Here is an 18,299-nt window from a genome sequence, read left to right on the forward strand (position 1 = left end):
TCAGAGCCTGGAACCTGCTTTGGATTCCTTGGTTCCCTCTCTCTCTGCTCCTCCCCCACTCATGCTCTGTCTCTCTTTCTCAAAAATGAATAAACATTAAAAAAAATAAAATAAGGGCCGCCTGGGTGGCTCAGTCGGTTAAGCAGCCGACTTCGGCTCAGGTCACGATCTCGTGGTCCGTGAGTTCGAGCCCCGCATAGGACTCTGTGCTGGCAGCTTGGAGCCTGGAGCCTGTTTCGGGATTCTGCGCCTCCCTCTCTCTGACCCTCCCCTGTTCATACTCTGTCTCTCCCTGTCTCAAAAATAAATAAAACGTTAAAAAAAATTAAAAAAAAATAAAATAGAAAAGAAGGTAGCTGAATTGTCCTTTAAAAAAAAACAAAAACATTTACATCACACATTGAAACCTTGAGGCCAGTAATTAGTTGTGTGGGCGGGAGGTGGGGAGCGGGGAGGGTTAGGTAAAGTTGTAGTTGGCTTCACTTTGGTTGCCAGGAAACACACAAAGGCAAGCAGGAGCAGATGAAACAAAGAATTGCACATTGCTGGTAATGTGGCCTTCGGAGGCAAGCCCTCCGTTGGGACAGAAGTCTTGCAGCTGCAAGTCACACAAGAAAATGGAGTTTAAACCCCTGACATGCTAACGGAAGCAAGGTTAGCCAAAGAAGTTTTGAGAAGTTGCTTTTTTAAATGCGTTTCAAAGGAGATTTACAAGCTGCGTTCTGTATTGGTTGGTATAAACATGGGGGGAAGCTTTATCCATTTTTAATCAAGCCAGATTAAACAGAATATAAGGAGGGGTGTTCTAAAAGGATTCGATTTTAGATTTTGAAAGTAAACTGTGGAATTAAAGACATGTGGGGGTTGAGGGCTTTTACTCCCTACCTTGAACATTTTGTCTCCTAATTGTCTGCCTTGAAATGTGCTTTCATTTTGGAATTCTGTTGCTAAATTGGGTTTGTTTTCAAAGGCACCTGTTGAATAAAACAAAAAAGTGTAGAAATAGTTGAAGGCAGCTGAAAAGAGGTGAAGCCATTATGAGTGACCAGAATGCACTTGAGTTGAACAAGGGGCCACAGCTGGGGTCAAAGAGCCCCAGGGGAACAGGAAGTGTGGCCACAGATGAAGACCACCACCCTGCCCTGCTTGAAAACCAGCTCTGTGTGGGCGACTTTCTCAAAATACAGAGTGCTTTTGAGGTAAGCCTTAATCTTAATTACTGGAGGGTTTAAATTGTTCATGAAGACTAGGATGAAACAGATTTTTCCCTTAAAATTGTTTATGTATTTAATGGTTAAGACCTTCGATGGTTAAGTGTCTGACTTGGGCTCAGGTCTAGTGGTTCATGAGTTGGAGCCCCTCGCCTGGCTCTGTGCTGACAGCCTGGAGCCTGCTTTGGATTCTGTGTCTCTCTCTGCCCCTCCCCTGCTCACACTGTCTCTCTCTCTCAAAAGTAAATAAACATTAAAAACAAACAAACAGGGAATTGAAAAGAACTGATCAGGCTTGGATTTCACGCCAGAGTAACGTTAGTCCTTAGTTCTGTGGGCCAAAAAATATGATTTAGTTCAAAATTGCCGCTGTTGAATATCCTTGCCATCAAGGAAGGATTAATTCTTGGAAAAAATTTTTCTTAGAGATCACCATTGTTTTGGAAACCCAAAGGTTATGGTTGTGAGTGGGGACCAAGGTGACTCCCAGCACAACTGTCCTTAGGAAGTCTGGAAATGCAAATAAGCAGTTTGTAAACATTCTCCCCTGCTTCACTCCAAGTGACTCCATTTTGGGGGGGTGGGGGGCACTTAATTGTCCCAGGATCCGTGTGAGCGACAGTCTCCCACTTTTTTGGTAATTATCGGAACAATGCCAATCGAAACAAAATGTAAAGTTTTCATTTTAATTCTACATATGAAATAGACCTTAGGAATTTTAACTATAAATAAATAAGTTCCTTCTCTCTATCTTAGCTAATTAATTTGGAATTCTGCAGCTGTGCATTGTAACCCGCATACATCAAAATGATTTTTAGTTTCTCATGTGAGTACGAAGAAGTGCTCTTTCGTGCTGTGGAATTTAGGTAGACATGAGCCCTCCTCCTTTCTACTTCATTATGTTTGCTAAAATATGTTCTCAGGACTTCAGAAGATCCTCTGAGGGTGCTTGGGAGTATCCACATTAATTTGAGACAGACATGCAATATTTTGGAATACCACCTTGAAATTAATAAAGCATGATGAAATGTAACAATTATATCAGCCTGTAATTGGCATAAATTTTAATCTTCAGCTTTCTCCCCCCAAAAGAGTTGCTAACTACTGGAAAAGTCTGCTGTACCCTGTTTTGCATAACCAGTTAGATTCTACCTATAGTGATAAATTAATGTCCCAATTATATCAATCATTTCTTTATAATATAATCCATCATATTTAGTAGGAAAGACATGCTCTGCCCTACACTTTCCTCATTTTAATTGTCATATATTTGCTATTCGTCCAACCCCATTTGCCTGAAAAGTTTCAGTGTTGCTCATGTCCAATGCCCCAAATGGATCTGGCATATTTTGATAGACATAGCAAACATTTTGACAGCTTGAGAACATTCAGAAAAACGTAACTCCAGATCATGACAGCTTTGACTCCGCCATGAACAGAAATATGGTGGTTTGTTCTGCTAGGACACAAAGAATCTGAATTCTAGGGTCTGTTAGGAGAGTCGACATCCTGAAGTTGATGTGTTCAAGCGTGAAACAGCTGCCGAAGGGTGGGAGTGGGTGTTCTCTTCAACCACTGATCAGCCTGGAGTGAAGCCAATGAAACAGGATAATCAGTCTCAAGATTTTTTTTTTTTAACTTTAAATGTTTCAAAGATTGGATCACTTATCTTGAAATTACCAGTTGGAAAAGCAGGTATTACTGAGAGAGAAGAGATTGCAATTGGAGCTTGCATGAACATAGAAAATCTAATGACAGTTAAAAAAAAAAAAAAGAAATTGAGCTTTGCATATACACTTTTCAGAGAAAATGAAGTCTGTCCATTTTTCACAGACTCAACAGACACAGAATGGAATAATCCAATGGCAAATGTGCAACAGGACTAAAAGTTAGGCCCTTGAGACAGTCTGATTTCTAAACACAGCATGGATACTGAGAGAAGGATGATACACTTGATAATTTCACTGGAGTTCGGTCCATCTGTCATGAACGTTAGGCCCACAGGCCACAGGTGTAGATTGCTGTAAAAGGACAAATTGCCCTAAGTGTCCTGCAACATGGAACTCTAAAGGTGGTGATTTGTAGTCCAACCATTAAAGACATGCTCTTGGAAATGTGAAGATTCTGTCACTAGATCTCTTTATCTCCTCTTTTTTTTTTGTACACAGATTGCTTATTTGGGGCTGAAGATTTGTCAGATATTAGATAAAGTCCATATCCTTAATTGAAAAATGGGGAGTTGGATCTTTGAATTGCATATTGAATGTTTCACCTGTATTTCCAAATGAAATATACACACCGTATACATCTTAGTAGTAACATTTAGGAATGAAGCAAGTAATGCTTACATGTATTGTAAAGTGGTATAAATGACTCAGAGTCACTAACCGTAAGCTCTTTTATCAGATTTCTTGGATTTAAATCCCAGTTTTGCCTCTAACAGTATGTCTTTGTGCAAATTACTTAACCCTTTGGGCCTTGGTTTTCCTTTATTCCTAACGTGGGGGACAACAGATTTGTGGTGAAGATTAGATAAGCTGTTATCTGAAAAATACTTGGAAGAGTGCTTGACACAGAGTAAGTGCTCAATTAACATGGGTGTTATTCAGGGAGTAGACGTTGAATCACATGGCCTCTAACATTCTCCTGATTCTAACTCCTACATTTCCTAAAGGGATTTAAACTTTGAATAACACAACTATGCTTTTACATTCCTTTTAGTTGCTGTAGGAAGTGGAAGCAGTGAGTTGCAAAGACAAATTCACATAGAAGTGCACAAAGGCATCATTCTTCACCTCTTATTTCACATTTTATTGGCATTCAAAAGATTTTAACTGATGTCTTGATCCTCATCTTTATTTTTTTTAATTTTATTGTATTTTATTTTAAATCGATCCCCATCTTTAGAACAAAGAAATTACCTGGATAGAAGTACTAGAAATTTCATTTTCTTTCAAGTGATGGTGTCCAAAAAGCCATATATCAACCTGAATGGAATGAAACTTGTATTCTTCAAAGAATTGTAAAATGGTTGTTACTCAAACTTCCCTGTAGCACTTGCAATGCTTAGAGAAATGACATGGTCTCTGGATATTCATATTATTTTGATGTCCACCATATTTTACATTTTCTTAGATACTTCAAAAGCTATAGCTATTATGTAGAAAAAGATGGCTGTGGTTTGATGATTTTAGAGGAATGCAGATAAGTGAAAATTATGGTCCAAGGGAAATGGAATTTTGGAAAAGCCCCACTGAGACCTGTTATATATTGAGGTTCTTCAGAGTCTGGCTATGTAAATTTCTGAGTATTTCTTCCCTTGAATTCTACATTGTTGACCTCTACATGCCAGGACTTTCTGTTCTTCGGTCCTGGATGCCCTGCTGCCTGTTTGGCCTGGGACTATGGTTTGCCCACCCCTGCTGGACTCACTGGGTTGGGTCCCCACCTACCTCTGACAGCAGCTGTGTCTGTATATCATCTCCTGGAACTTCTGTTCTGGCCAAGGTTGTGGGCCCAGAATGAGGGACTGGCCCTATCCTGTCTATTCCATGCCGCTATTTGCCCCAGCCCTGCTAAATTTTTCACTTAAATAGCTAGAAATGAAATCTAAACCACATGCAAAAGATGAGCTATTTATGCTCAAAGCATAAAACATTGAGAAAAGCATAGCAAAAATCCTAGTAGAATTTTTAACATCCCCAGAGATGTTCAGGGAGGTTCTCAGAACAAACCTGTCTTGGGGGTAAATGGAATGTGCACAGTACACTTGTGCTAACTTAGTCTCGAAACATCAGAGAAGTTCAGAAGGCAATTCCACAGTTCCTGAAAATTGTGCTTGTGATGTAATAAAACGATTAAATCCACAGAATTTATGTTATCCTTATTCTTGGTCGTCTTTATAAAATTCGCAAGAGTCTGCCTATAGACAGATTCTACAGCTGAGCCTATGAATGATGCTTCCTTGTTCCGACAGGACAAAGCTGAAGGCTCTGAGATCCTGCCAGGCAGTGTAGACTCTAAGGGAATATGGAAAAATGGGTTAGGTCTTTCCTACCTTTGCTTTATTTGTCCTTTTTTTTTTAATTATTTTTTTCTTTGTCTTTTTTTTTTTTAACATTTATTCATTTTTGAGAGACAAAGAGAGACAGAGCACAAGCAGGGGTGGGGCAGAGAGAGAGGGAGACATAGAATCTGAAGCAGGCTCCAGGCTCTGAGCCGTCAGCACAGAGCCCAACGTGGGGCTCGAACTCACGAACCATGAGATCATGACCTGAGCTGAAGTCAAACACTTAACTGACCGAGCCACCCAGGCACCCCTATTTGTCCTTCTTTCTAATCCGTCAAGATTTCTCCCTGTTCCATAAGGTCCCAGTCTTCTCTCAGCCTTTTCATTGCTCATTGTATCTTCACTATTAAGGTCCCCAAGTGGACAGGCCTTTTTGGACATATCTCATGTTCCAGAAGAATTCTTGTCTCTTGCTTCTTTCTTTTCCACTCCAGGCATTACTATCCTAAACACAAATAAAATCCCCCATCTTTGTTTCATTCCCTTTCCTTACAACTATTAGATTTTGCTTATCTCTGACAAAATAGGAGACAGTTCAGGAAGATCATTAAAAAAAAAAATTAGGTAAAACTGATAGTTAAAAACTCTATATTATGTTATCCAGTAAAGTTCCATATTAGACAATTTGTATTTTCATAGCTTGTGCACACTGTAAAATATATAATAGCTCATACACATTAGAGGTTTATTTCTTGCTCATATAAATTAGAAAGTAGATATTTCTAATTGGTGGGCAGCTCCAGGTAAGGATTCAGGTGCCCGGGCTCCATCCATCTCTCACCATTTGTGATTGCCACACATCAAGCTAGTAGCAGGAGTGAGAGCAAAAAGGGTCACATGTGGAAGGTTTTCATGGATCCCGGACGCATCCCAACTGCAAGGGCAGCTGGAACACAGGTTATGTACACAGGTTGTGCCCAGAAAATAGTCTCATCCCCAATCCTTAGAGTTTAATGGTAGAAAAAGTTCTGTCTCTCCTAATAAACCAACATGCTTCCTTTCATAGATTAAGGAGAGTTCATGTGCCTAACAATGTTTTGTGTTTTGCCTTAATTGCCAGGTTTGAATTTAGTGTTCAATTAATACCACTCTTCTTAATGTAGATTTTTCTGGAACAGCTATCTGCTATTTTCATTATATGACCCCTGTTCTTTTATCTTTGCTTTAATGGTCTAACCACCTATGTACCTTCATTGTAACTGAACTAAAACTCTTTCTGGAAATCAGTGGAGGTGAAAATGATGAATAAAAATTTATTATCTTTCAAGTATGATAAGATTTTATAAAGCACTTCTATAGGCATCATGTTATTTGATCCTCTCACCAGCCTGGAATGTAGGCAGGGTAGACATTTTTATTTCCCATTTACACACAAGAAGAATGAAGCGCAAAAATATTCAACTGAATTACCTCGTGGGGCAGAGCCAGGACCCAGGGACAGATTGTCAACTTTCCAGCCCATTGTATGGCACGGCTCCCATTGGCCACAAGGCAACGCTGTGGGATGTTGTTGTAAGGAACAGGAATCCGATAGGATAAGGACTTGGTTAACAAACCAACCACGTTAAGTTAATAACACATAGGCGCTCAGCCCTCGTAACTTGGGATTAACGTACAATCAGCAAATAATAATCAAATCAATGCAGAGAAAAGGTGGAAGAAAAAAAGGAAAAATAAGAATAATTTAGTACTTTATTATTATTTTTTTCCTTTCTAAAGACATCTTATGGAGCACCTAGGTGGCTCAGTCAGCTAAGCATCTGACTCGAGCCCAGGTCATGATCCCATGGTTCATAGGTTTGAGCCCCACGTTGGGCTCTGTGCTGACAGCTCAGAGCCTGGAGCCTGTTTTGGATTCTGTGTGTGTGTGTCTCTCTCTCTGCCCCTCGCCTGCTCACACTCTCTCTCTCTCTCTCTCAAAAATAAACATAAAATAAAATTTAAAAAATAAATAAAATAAAGGCATCTCAATGGAGGCTTATGAGAAGGTAAACAGGTAAAGCTTAATCTAGAACTCTGTTATATAGTACGTTGTACATTCAGCAACCTCAGTCAATTCATGACCTGCTAAACAAAGGCAGTAGGTCAGAGCATTTCTTACCTCAACTCTCTTAGTGGAATCAAAAAACCCATTTTTGGTGGCAGCAGGAAATCAGTGAAGCTCAGGGGGGGTCTCCCCTACCGCTCACCCAACAGTAAAGTAATAACACAAAGCAAATCCAACACCACTGCAGCTGGTACAATTGGAAATGACTGACATTCTTTGGAGGTTTTGTTTGACTTGCTAGAATTCATGGTTGAGGCTAGCAAACAATGTCATCACCAAAACAAAAGCAAGTAGTTTGTCAACACACATGAAAAATCAGCCTTCTTAAACGCTGCTGACTTTGTGCCGAATTTTGTGATGAGTTCTAACAGCTTCATGCCCTTTCCCATTTCTCTGTGTGCTTTTGGAGCAGGTGCTTATAAAAATTGATCCGGGTCAGAGAGGGTGGTGAAGAATGCTTTAGGTGAACAAATATTTTAACCTTGAGCTTTGGCCAGGATTGGAGCAGAGAAGGCAACCAAGAAACTTGTTATAAAGGTGAGAGAAAGACAATACAGTGCCTGTTGCTATTCATTTGTGGTGCATCAACTTAGCCAGACCTGTAGACCAAGGGCACGGCCTACTTTTTCAATTTTCTTGAGAATTAAAAAAGAAAAATAAAACAGGCAACCGAAGGACTATAACGTGTGCCATTACTGCACATTTGTCATTCATTACCAAGTATATTACACTCAGTGATAACACAACCTACCACCCCAGGAAGTCTCTGGATTGTCCCTTGGTGATTTCCAACTTTTTCCCAAGGCTCTGCTTCACACTTCAACAAGCACCTCAGAGTCTTTTCCTCCCTCATCGTGTCTTACCACCATCTCATGGATATATGACCTCCATTAAATCTGGACTCTCTGGGCACTGGCATTCTCTGCTGAGGACTACCAGGGGCACTGTTTTCCTCTACTCCTTCCCCTTCCACGTGTGCGCATGTTCTTCTCTAATTCTCTCAACACTTCTGAGGCCAGGTTGCCACATTGCTCCAGACCTGCGTTGTCCAATATGGTGGCCATGAGCCCCAGGTGGTTATTTAAATTAAAGTGAAAATTAAAAAAAGAAGAACTTAATAAAATGAAAGGTTCAGTTCTTCGCAAGCACCAGCCATATTTAAAGTACTCAGTAGCCACAAGTGGTTAATAGCTATCGTATTGGATAATTAAGTTTATACAATGTTTTTATCATTGCAGACAGTCCTATTGGGCAATGCTGTTTTGGACCCTTCTCATGGTATCCTTCTGATTTGTTCCATTTCTTTGTTTCTGGTTACATTAATATGGCAAAGAGGTTACTCTTTCTGTAAACCTACCCGGAGGTTGAAGAAAATATTTTTCTTCAGAAAATAGAGCCTGGAGGCCAGAAAATATTTTCCTTCACTCTAGTCTCAGACCTATTTTTCTACATTCCTTCCCTGGGATGGTAAAGAATACGTAACATCTATTCCTTTCAGGGGAATCCTTATCTCCTCATCTGATCCCTTTCCACCTCCCCACAGGTAGTTCGTCTAGATTTATGGTTCCAACATATCAGTCACAAAATTATCCAGCACCGTAACATTACCCAAATTATTTAAGTCATGCTGGTCATATTTTAGTTATTTGAATGATTTAACAGTATTGCTATTTTAGGGCCTATCAAATGCTGGTGTCAGCTTGGAATATTCCTGCCCCCTCCCCCACAATTTCCCAGCAAGTTCATACTCATACTTCATATTTACATACTTCCCTCTCGAGAAAGTCTTCTCTCACCATCAAGGCTGGGTTATCACCTTCCCAGGTTTCTGTCCACCTCTTTTTGTAGCTTTCTGTATGTTCTTTTTGTTGTTTTAATTGCATATGCCCTGACTAAGTACAATGCTATTATTTAAAACCAAGTAGAAGGATCTGGCAGGCAGAGAGAAGTCAGTGCGACGTCAATAGATCCCAGAGGGTGGACACTATGGATGCAGATGAGATATCTGGAGAAGAGAGCAGAGTGTCTAAGACAGATCTTAGGGAAATTTTTCAAGGAGGTAGAGAAACTGGAGTGGATACAATAAACAAAGAAGCAAGGTTATTTCCTGGAAGTTGAAAGGAGAGAAGCCAACAGAAGAAGAGAGTATAGCCAGTGAAATACAATTTCATTCATTTTTATGATTCCTATTTAGCAGTCCCTTTATTATTAAAACAAAGGTAGGAGGAAAACATTATTCTCATTGTAAAAAGTTGAGTCACACATGAAATTGCCCTCTTACCACGGCCCACCCTCAGCCACTGCTCTGCCCCAAGTTAACTACTCTTGCGTTGCATCTTTCCAATGTATTTTTTTATTCATTTCTGCCCATAAATGCACATCCCCATATCACATATAGTTCTATTCTTCATAACTATGCCTACATATTTTATGCATTCAAGGACAAAATGCCACACAAATAGCTCCTAATCATGTGAAAAGATATTCAAATTCATTAGGAATTTGATTTGAAATGCAAATAAAAAAAGAAGACATCTTTTTTCATTCATCAGCTTGGCAAAGATATATTCCCGATATATATTGTTGGCAAAGAATCAGGGAAATGGGTACTATTATTAAGACTGAATTGTCAAAGCTTTTTTGGTAGGCCGTTTTCCAGAACATATCAAATGTAAAATGTATCCAATGTGTACTTTTTGAATGAGCAATTCCAATTCTATCAGCTATCCTAAATGAATTATGACGTGCATAAAAAAAAATCTATGTACAAGAATATTCATTGTAATTCATTTTAATATTGTCAGTAAGATGGACTATTTAAAATGGCCCAAATATTTGTCAATAAATGAATAGATAAGGAAATTACAGTATACTCCTACTACTCAGCTATTAAAAAGAATAAGGCAAGCATATGAAATTGTCAGGATTTACCGTTCAATGGAAAAAGGAAAATTGCAGAACCGTGCAAATCATATTCTAAAATGAAAAATGTGTGTGTTTCAATATGTATTGAGGTCTCAATCACGGACAAATAGAATCTTACTTGTAGCAGGACGAGCATAGCAGATGACTTGTGGGCACCTTATCTGTATCGTAATTCAGAGCAAAGATAAATGTCATTAAAATGTCAGCATATCTAATAACCTAAAAATTCCATGGTACTCTCCTAAATGTGTTTCTAACAACGCTGAATTTAAGCAATGCTGAATTTAAAAGTGACGCCTTTTATAAATACTTCGAGCTTCTACTAAGTAATGTTTCTCCACCAGCTTCCTTTCGCTGAGTTTTAGCATTAAGAGACAGACTGTGGAGACCTATTTTATTGCCTTCATTTTACATGAGAGGAAACAAAAATCTAAAACAAAGGGATTTGTTTTTGTCCAGCTCCATTTGACTTGTGGGCAAAGCCAGAACATTGCTCAGTGTCTTCTGATATCCATTTCCGTCCCTTTTCTCATGGTGGACAACCCTAAACTTCGTTTAGAATTGTTTCGAATTTTCCAACATTATTTTACACAGTGTTTTCCTATAACTTGACCGTTGTTTATTACTATGATCTCCTTCTGAAATTTGCTGTTACTGGTAAAACAGATGAGCATCTCTTCCGCAGTATGGAAGAGGACGGTAAAAATATTTTCATCCATTATCTCATTCTTGCAACAGGTATTTATTGAATGTCTACCCTGTGGGATTTGAAAAGCACTTAGACCCTGACCTTCCTTCACAGAAGGGTATATGCCAACAAGTAAACTTGCAGTTGCTCTGTAATCACTCCGTGCTCTGAGGAAAGAGCAGAACTGGGAGAGCATATGGCTCACATAGGGGAAGGGCCTCCTGGAAGGCTTCTTGGAGGAAGTAAAGTCAAAGCCACAATCTGAGGGAAGGGCATCACGCAGGCAGGTAAATGCAGGTTGGGAGGTCAGTTTTCTGGAAAGAGGATATGAAGTGCAGAGTTTGGTTGGGCAGAAGTAGCTGGTACTTTCAGGCATCGATTTACCTGTGTCTTTGTTAGTCACAAGATTTTAATTCTGTCCAGACTCGTGAGCCCTCGAATCATTGATATCATCCTGTAAATGAAAATTAAAACTAAAATTCATTGAAGCAAGCCAAAAAAAAAAAAAAAAGGCAATATGAACCTTGGCTGGCAGACTAGTGTCTCCTGTTGTGCTGTTCAGTCTCTCATGAAAGTTGGTAGGTGAACATAGCAGACGATGATTTAAACTGATGCATCTGTTTTAAAATAGCATATCTAATCTTCTGCTCCAGAAGATGTTCACAAGGGTTGACAGCAAACGCTAATACATATTCATAACCAATAGGCTTCGTAACCAAGGGAAATTGAGGCAAGTGCAACAGAATGCAGCATGAGACAGCAGCATGTTAATTTTAAATTTAATTATAGAGATGGAGGAAAGAATGCATTTTGATAGTGCACACTCATTCAGCTGTCATGGAACATTACCCCCAAATCATGCCAAATATTTGACAAGAAGAAATAGTATTTTGGGTGAAATGCTTGATAAAACTAGCAGGTTCTGGAGAAAATGAGACTCTGAAACCGTATTAGAAACTATTTTTCATGTAGAGAAAAAAAAAAGCATTGCAGAATTTTAATGATAGGAAGTAAAAAAAAAATAAAGCTTTCAAACTAAGGAAAGGTTTCTGGTCTATAGAATATTTTCAACATGCGTAAATGCTAAATTCAGTTTGAAGATCATGCATCTTGTCTTGTTCAAAGCTGATACCAAATGCTTCAAATAGTATTTGGCATGGAGCAGTTGCTTGATAATTATCTGTTGAATATGAATATGAATGAATAAATAAACCTACCCCATGCTACTTTGTCTGATGTACAGGTTCAATATATATTTATTAATGAATAGATCAGTGGATGGATGGATGGATGGATGGATGGATGGATGGGTGGGTGGAAATATCTGCCTAAGCCAACTCACATTTTGTTTTTGTTTTTGCTTTTAATTTTTTTTAATGTTTATTTATTTTTGAGACAGAGAGAGACAGAGCATGAACAAGGGAGGGACGGAGAGAGAGGGAGACACAGAATCTGAAGCAGGCTCCAGGCTCTGAGCTGTCAGCACAGAGCCCGACGCAGGGCTCGAACTCACGGACTGTGAGATCATGACCTGAGCCGAAGTCGGACGCTTAACCGACCGAGCCACCCAGGCGCCCCATGCCAACTCACATTTTGGCATTAGTTCGCAGGATTCATTACTCACCAGTGAATGGTGGCAGTGAACTTTGGGTCAGTGACATGTTAACCCACTGCTAGCTTTGACATGGGAGAAAATACCTAGATTTCTGAGGAAATTGGATTGTCAGTCTCTCCATAGTTTTTAACTGGCACTTGTATTCTTATCTTGGGCAAATCCTTATTTACAGAGCAGGGAATAAAGAGGAAAAAATTTCTTTCCCTATTTAATTAAAAAAATATTGCTACAGGAAAAAGTTAAGGAAAAAATAAATATAAATAGCATTTCTAAAAGTTGGCAGAATTTAAAAGAAGGAAGTGTCTGCTTTAAAAATGTATTGCTTTGTTTTGCCAGCAAGTATGTGAACGTTTAGGCTTATTAGAACTTTTTTTTCAGCAGCCAACTGGTGAGTCTTAAGAGGAATGAGCTCAGTGGGGGTTTTGGGTATAGACAATCTCATACTTTACTGATGGAAATGTAAATTTGTTCAACTTTTTGGAGGAGGATTTGGCAAGATATATCAAATGCTTTAAGAATATTTAAATTCTGGGGCGCCTGGGTGGCGCAGTCAGTTAAGCGTCCGACTTCAGCCAGGTCACGATCTCGCGGTCCGTGAGTTCGAGCCCCGCGACGGGCTCTGGGCTGATGGCTCAGAGCCTGGAGCCTGTTTCCGATTCTGTGTCTCCCTCTCTTTCTGCCCCTCCCCCGTTCATGCTCTGTCTCTCTCTGTCCCCAAAAAAATAAATAAACGTTGAAAAAAAAAAGAATATTTAAATTCTGACCCAGCAATTATGTTTCCAGGAAATTTCCCTCAGGAAATAATTGGACAAATAAGCAAAGACATATGTGTTGGGATGTTTATTGCAGGACTGTTTATATAAAACAACAAAGCATTGGGAACAATTGAAATTTTTACTACTGTGGGGCCATAAATTGTATATCTTCTCCATAGAATATTGTGCAGCTGTTAAAAATGATGGTAAAGACCAACCTATATTGCACAAGGCAACCTTCATGATATGCTGTAACATGGAAAAGCAGCACACAAAGATACATATATCATGACACCATTTCAGAAATAATACACAGGTATTTCTATTTCTGCCCAGAAGAAAATCTGAGCCGTTGATGGCATTATGGAGGATTTTAATTTTGGGGTTATTTATATTTTCTATTTTCTATAGTAAACATGAACAATGTTGTGCAAAAAAATGATTTTACAAATGTATTGGCACACTTACACGTTACTAATTGAAAGCACATGATCGCTTCTTAATTTAAAGAAAGGCTGTCAAGTTTCTTACAAAGGGTATATTTTTGGAGGTTTGCACTGAGGTTTTAGTGCTTAGTTTTGACATAAGTTATAGTGAAATCCAAATCTTAGAAATCTCAAAGGCTGGAGGAAGTTTTATAGAGTTCGCGCTTCTTTTTTTTTCTTTTTTTTTTTTTTATAAGAATAGCTTATGAGAACTGAGTGTATCTGCAGAAAATGCTTTCTAGGCAAAAGGAAAGGATTTTTCGAATATTCTTTGAAAGGTTTTCAGGCAGACAGGAAGATTTTCTAAATGTCTAAAGTTGTGCCCACTGAGATAATCAAGCAGACATCCTGAGTATGTTAGCTTTTTTGCAAGAAAAGTTGGAAGCAATACTGGGGTTTTTTTTTTAATTGCTCAATAGTTACATAGACATAGCGAAATAAATTTACAAGGATTATCTTAGAAGAGCTGAATGAGAATATGTTTTCTAATAGAGCAGACATTTTTCACATTTATTATAAGAGAAGTTTCAAAAATACAGGGGTATTAATTTTTTACCTCAAAAAGAACCAGACAGATGGGGTGCCTGGGTGGCTCAGTTGGTTAAACATCCAACTCTTGCTTTTGGCTCAGGTTATGATCTCACAGTTGGTGAGATCGAGCCCCTTGTTGGGCTCTGTGCACTGACAGTGAGAGGCCTGCTTGGGATTCTCTTCTCTCCCTCTCTCAGCTTCTCTCTGCTCTCCCCCACCCCAGAAAAAAATAGAAATGAAAGGGTATACTTTCAAAATCTGTTAGGAGTTTTTGTTTGGAAAGTCTATATTCAAATTGGAACAAATGTCTACCAGAAGAAGGTTTTATTAAAGCCATACTTTTTACTAAAGCCAAATTAAATTTTCAACTGAAGGGACTGACAGTTAATTATTTTAGGCTGTATGTTTTATATTTCCTAAATTCTTTATATTTCCCTAGCTATATTAAATATATGCTTGTGAATTTAGGTTGATGTGGATGTGTCTTCAACAATAATAACTTAAAGTTGTAATAAAATTATTTAATGTAAAGAAGGCCTATGTGCAGATTATCTTATTGGACCTTCATACAAACCCTGAGAGATGTTATGACTGACTTGTGGGCCCACAAATATTAGGTAGTGAATTCAAGCATAATATTCAGATGTTAACTAAGTTAGTATTAATTTAGATATATACGTATACTTAAACACATATACATGTATTTTTTCCCCAAAATGACTCAAAGGTATGTTATTTCACCACTGAGTACTGAATCTAATACAGATTGAGAGTTTATAGCAACCAAATCATGGTATATGGAAGCTCATTTTTATTTATTTTTTTTTTTTTAATTTTTTTTTCAACGTTTATTTATTTTTGGGACAGAGAGAGACAGAGCATGAACGGGGGAGGGGCAGAGAGAGAGGGAGACACAGAATCAGAAACAGGCTCCAGGCTCTGAGCCATCAGCCCAGAGCCTGACGCGGGGCTCGAACTCACAGACCGCGAGATCGTGACCTGGCTGAAGTCAGACGCTTAACCGACTGCGCCACCCAGGCGCCCCTGGAAGCTCATTTTTAGATTGAAGGATTATTTTATCTTTCTTCCTGTGGAGTTACCTTCTGCCAAGAAGCCCAGGATAGGAACCTCTGGCTCACCTAAAGTTCATAAAGTAGCAGTTGAAATGGCTCATGACGAGGTACAGGCTACAGTGAGTCACAATGACAAGATGTTGGTCTTGTATGCATGAAATGGTCTTGGGCTCTGGAAACGGGTAGGTAAACTTTACTTTCACTGGGCTCACTTGGAACAGTTTTGTATTTGAGGAAGACCAACTGACACGGTGTATACAGTTGCTATTTCGTATTAAGCCCCAAACTAGCATCTGCTACCCCGATGGCAATGGTCACAGAAACTGAGAAGTTCGCATAATCCTGTTAGTAGAGTCTCCTTCACATAATCTTCGGGCCCGCTGAGAAGTCTCTTAGAAGCTAATTAGCAACTAGCCCCTCCTGATAGATAGGATCAGTTTACTAAAATTAGTAATTATGTACACCTCCAAATCCTTACACACACACACACACACACACACACACACACACACACACACACACACATCAACAAATGAATTTAGCTAAATCCTTACAGAAGACTCATTGCTGGTGTGAAGTCCTTCTGTTCTTTAAACTATTTAGCAGGGAATTAACATTTCTTGGGTATAAATGTGTTGTACTCACATTAAATGATCCCATGTGGTCCGCATAAATATCAGCTAAGCCTGGTAACAACCCTAACAGTTAGTTATTATTATCTCTATTTACTTTTAAATGTTTATTTATTTGAGAGCACACGTGTGTGCATGTGTATGAGTGGGGGGGGAGGGGCAGAGAGAGACAGAGAGAGAGAGAGAGAGAGAATCTCAAGCAGGCTCCACTCTGTCAGCACAGAGCCAGACACAGGCCTCATTCCCACACACCCATAAGATCATGACCTGAGCTGAAATCACGAGTCAGTCACTCAAACGACTGAGCCACCCAGGCACCCCTTATTGTCCCTATTTAGAGGTACAGTAACTGAAGCTAAGGCTTAGACCTCCAATTGCACACCTACACTCTCCCTACCACAGTGTGCGATGAGTATAATATAATGGAATGAGTGAATTAATTCTAGTACCAGAAGATAAGTGGGAGCCACTGATAAAATGAGAATTAACTGTGAGGTTGAAGTTAATGCATATGTGCCTTTAAGTTTATATAAAAGATCACATACTTTCTTGTACATTTAATTTATTAAAGCTGGCATAAAATAGAATTAATAAACCACATACTGATCAAAGCATAATGCTTCTTGAAACAAGTTGGGAATTTTTAATAGCAAATTCGTTTTTTTCTTTTTTTTTAATTAAAAAAAATTTAATGTTTATTTATTTTTGAGAGAGAGAGAGAGAGAGAGAGAGAGAGAGAGAGAGAGATAGAACACAAGTGGGAGAGGGACAGAGAGAGAGGAGACACAGAATCCAAAGCAGGCTCCAGGCTCTGAACTGTCAGCACAGAGCCCAACGTGGGGCTTGAACCCATGAACTGTGAGATTATGACCTGAGCCAAAGTCAGACACTTAACAGACTGAGACACCTAGGTGCCCCAATAAAAGCAAATTCCTAAATTTTAACCAAAGGTATGGCAAAAACTGGTTTTATTTTCAAACTTAAATCACTAAACAATCAATAATAGAGCTTCAGGTATATTATATAGTTGCATAAATTGGGAGTATTCCTCAAATCTCCCAGTGCAGAGTGACATTATCAATGTGTAGAAAATTATAAAGGTCATTGTGTATGTTACTTTGGGGAAGAAAGTTTGTTGTCTTGTTTATGGTCTAGTTGTAATTCCATATTTTAGAATATAAAAAAGACTCATTTTGGTATTTATCAATCAAAACAGTTTCCTGTTCTTAGAAATAAAAATAAATCACTAACTCATAGGAAGAAAATACTCTGAGATTCAGCTTTAAAATGTTTTAAACATAACATAATATAATAACATAAATATGCAGCCGATTGATGTCATTATAGAACAGTTTAAAATAAAACTTTTGATCAACATTGACTTAGCTTTCAGAAACAGTTTGCAGTCTTGGCTCAAATGGAGTGGTTTTAGGATCAGATTTCTTTCTCCACACTTAAAATCTGGGTCACTGAAAATTTTCCATCTCTCTAAATGTTTGGGGCTAAAAATAATTTAACAAACAAAAGAATGATGGACTTCTGAGTAGTTCAAAGGGATGTATACCAATTATTTCTCAGAAAGTTAATTTAATTAAGTTAAAAGCCTAGACCAAAGTCTATTAAACACTTGACTACTTAGTTTTTGCTCACATGATATCTCACTTGATTTTTTTTATTAAGATGTCATATTTTTAAAGTAGTTTTAGGCTAACAACAAAATTAAGGGGAGGGTTCAGAGATTACCTATATCCTCCCTACCCTGAAACATGCATAGCCTCCCCCATTATCAACATCCCCAACCAGAGTGGTACATTTGTTACAGTTGATGAACCTACATTGACCTATCATAATCATCCAAAGTCCACAGTTTACATTAGGATTCACTCTCGGTGTTGTATATTCTGTGGGGTTTGGACAAATGCATAATGATGTATATCCACCATTATGGTATCATTCAGAGTAGTTTCACTGCCCTGAAAATCCTCTATGTTCTGCCCATTCTTCCCTCCCCCACTCCTCCAACCCCTGGCAACCGCTGATTTTTTTACTGTCTCTACAGTTTTGTTTTTTCCAGAATTTGATGGATTTGGAATCATACAATATGTAACCTTTTTCAGAGTGGCTTTTCTCATTTAGTACTATGCATTTCCAGGTCTTTTCATGATGTGACAGCTCGTCTCTTTTTAGCGCTGAATAATATTCTATTCTCCAGACATGCCTCAGTTTATTTATCCATTCACCCATTGAAGGACATCAACTGGGTTGCTT

At 38.7% G+C, this 18,299-nt stretch overlaps 1 protein-coding gene across 1 annotated transcript in view; it reads left to right on the top strand.

The window, feature by feature from the left end:
• The first annotated feature begins 579 nt into the window (after positions 1 to 579).
• The window catches only part of WDR49 (WD repeat domain 49), a 142,514-nt gene continuing 124,794 nt past the window's right edge, over positions 580 to 18,299 (top strand). Inside the window, 1 exon segment of the mRNA XM_043594969.1 lies at positions 580 to 1,199. Within this exon segment, the coding sequence (XP_043450904.1) occupies positions 1,038 to 1,199 (162 nt within the window). The 5' untranslated portion in view covers positions 580 to 1,037.

This window comes from Prionailurus bengalensis, chromosome C2 (genome assembly GCF_016509475.1).
Source record: "Prionailurus bengalensis isolate Pbe53 chromosome C2, Fcat_Pben_1.1_paternal_pri, whole genome shotgun sequence".
Taxonomy (NCBI): domain Eukaryota; kingdom Metazoa; phylum Chordata; class Mammalia; order Carnivora; family Felidae; genus Prionailurus; species Prionailurus bengalensis.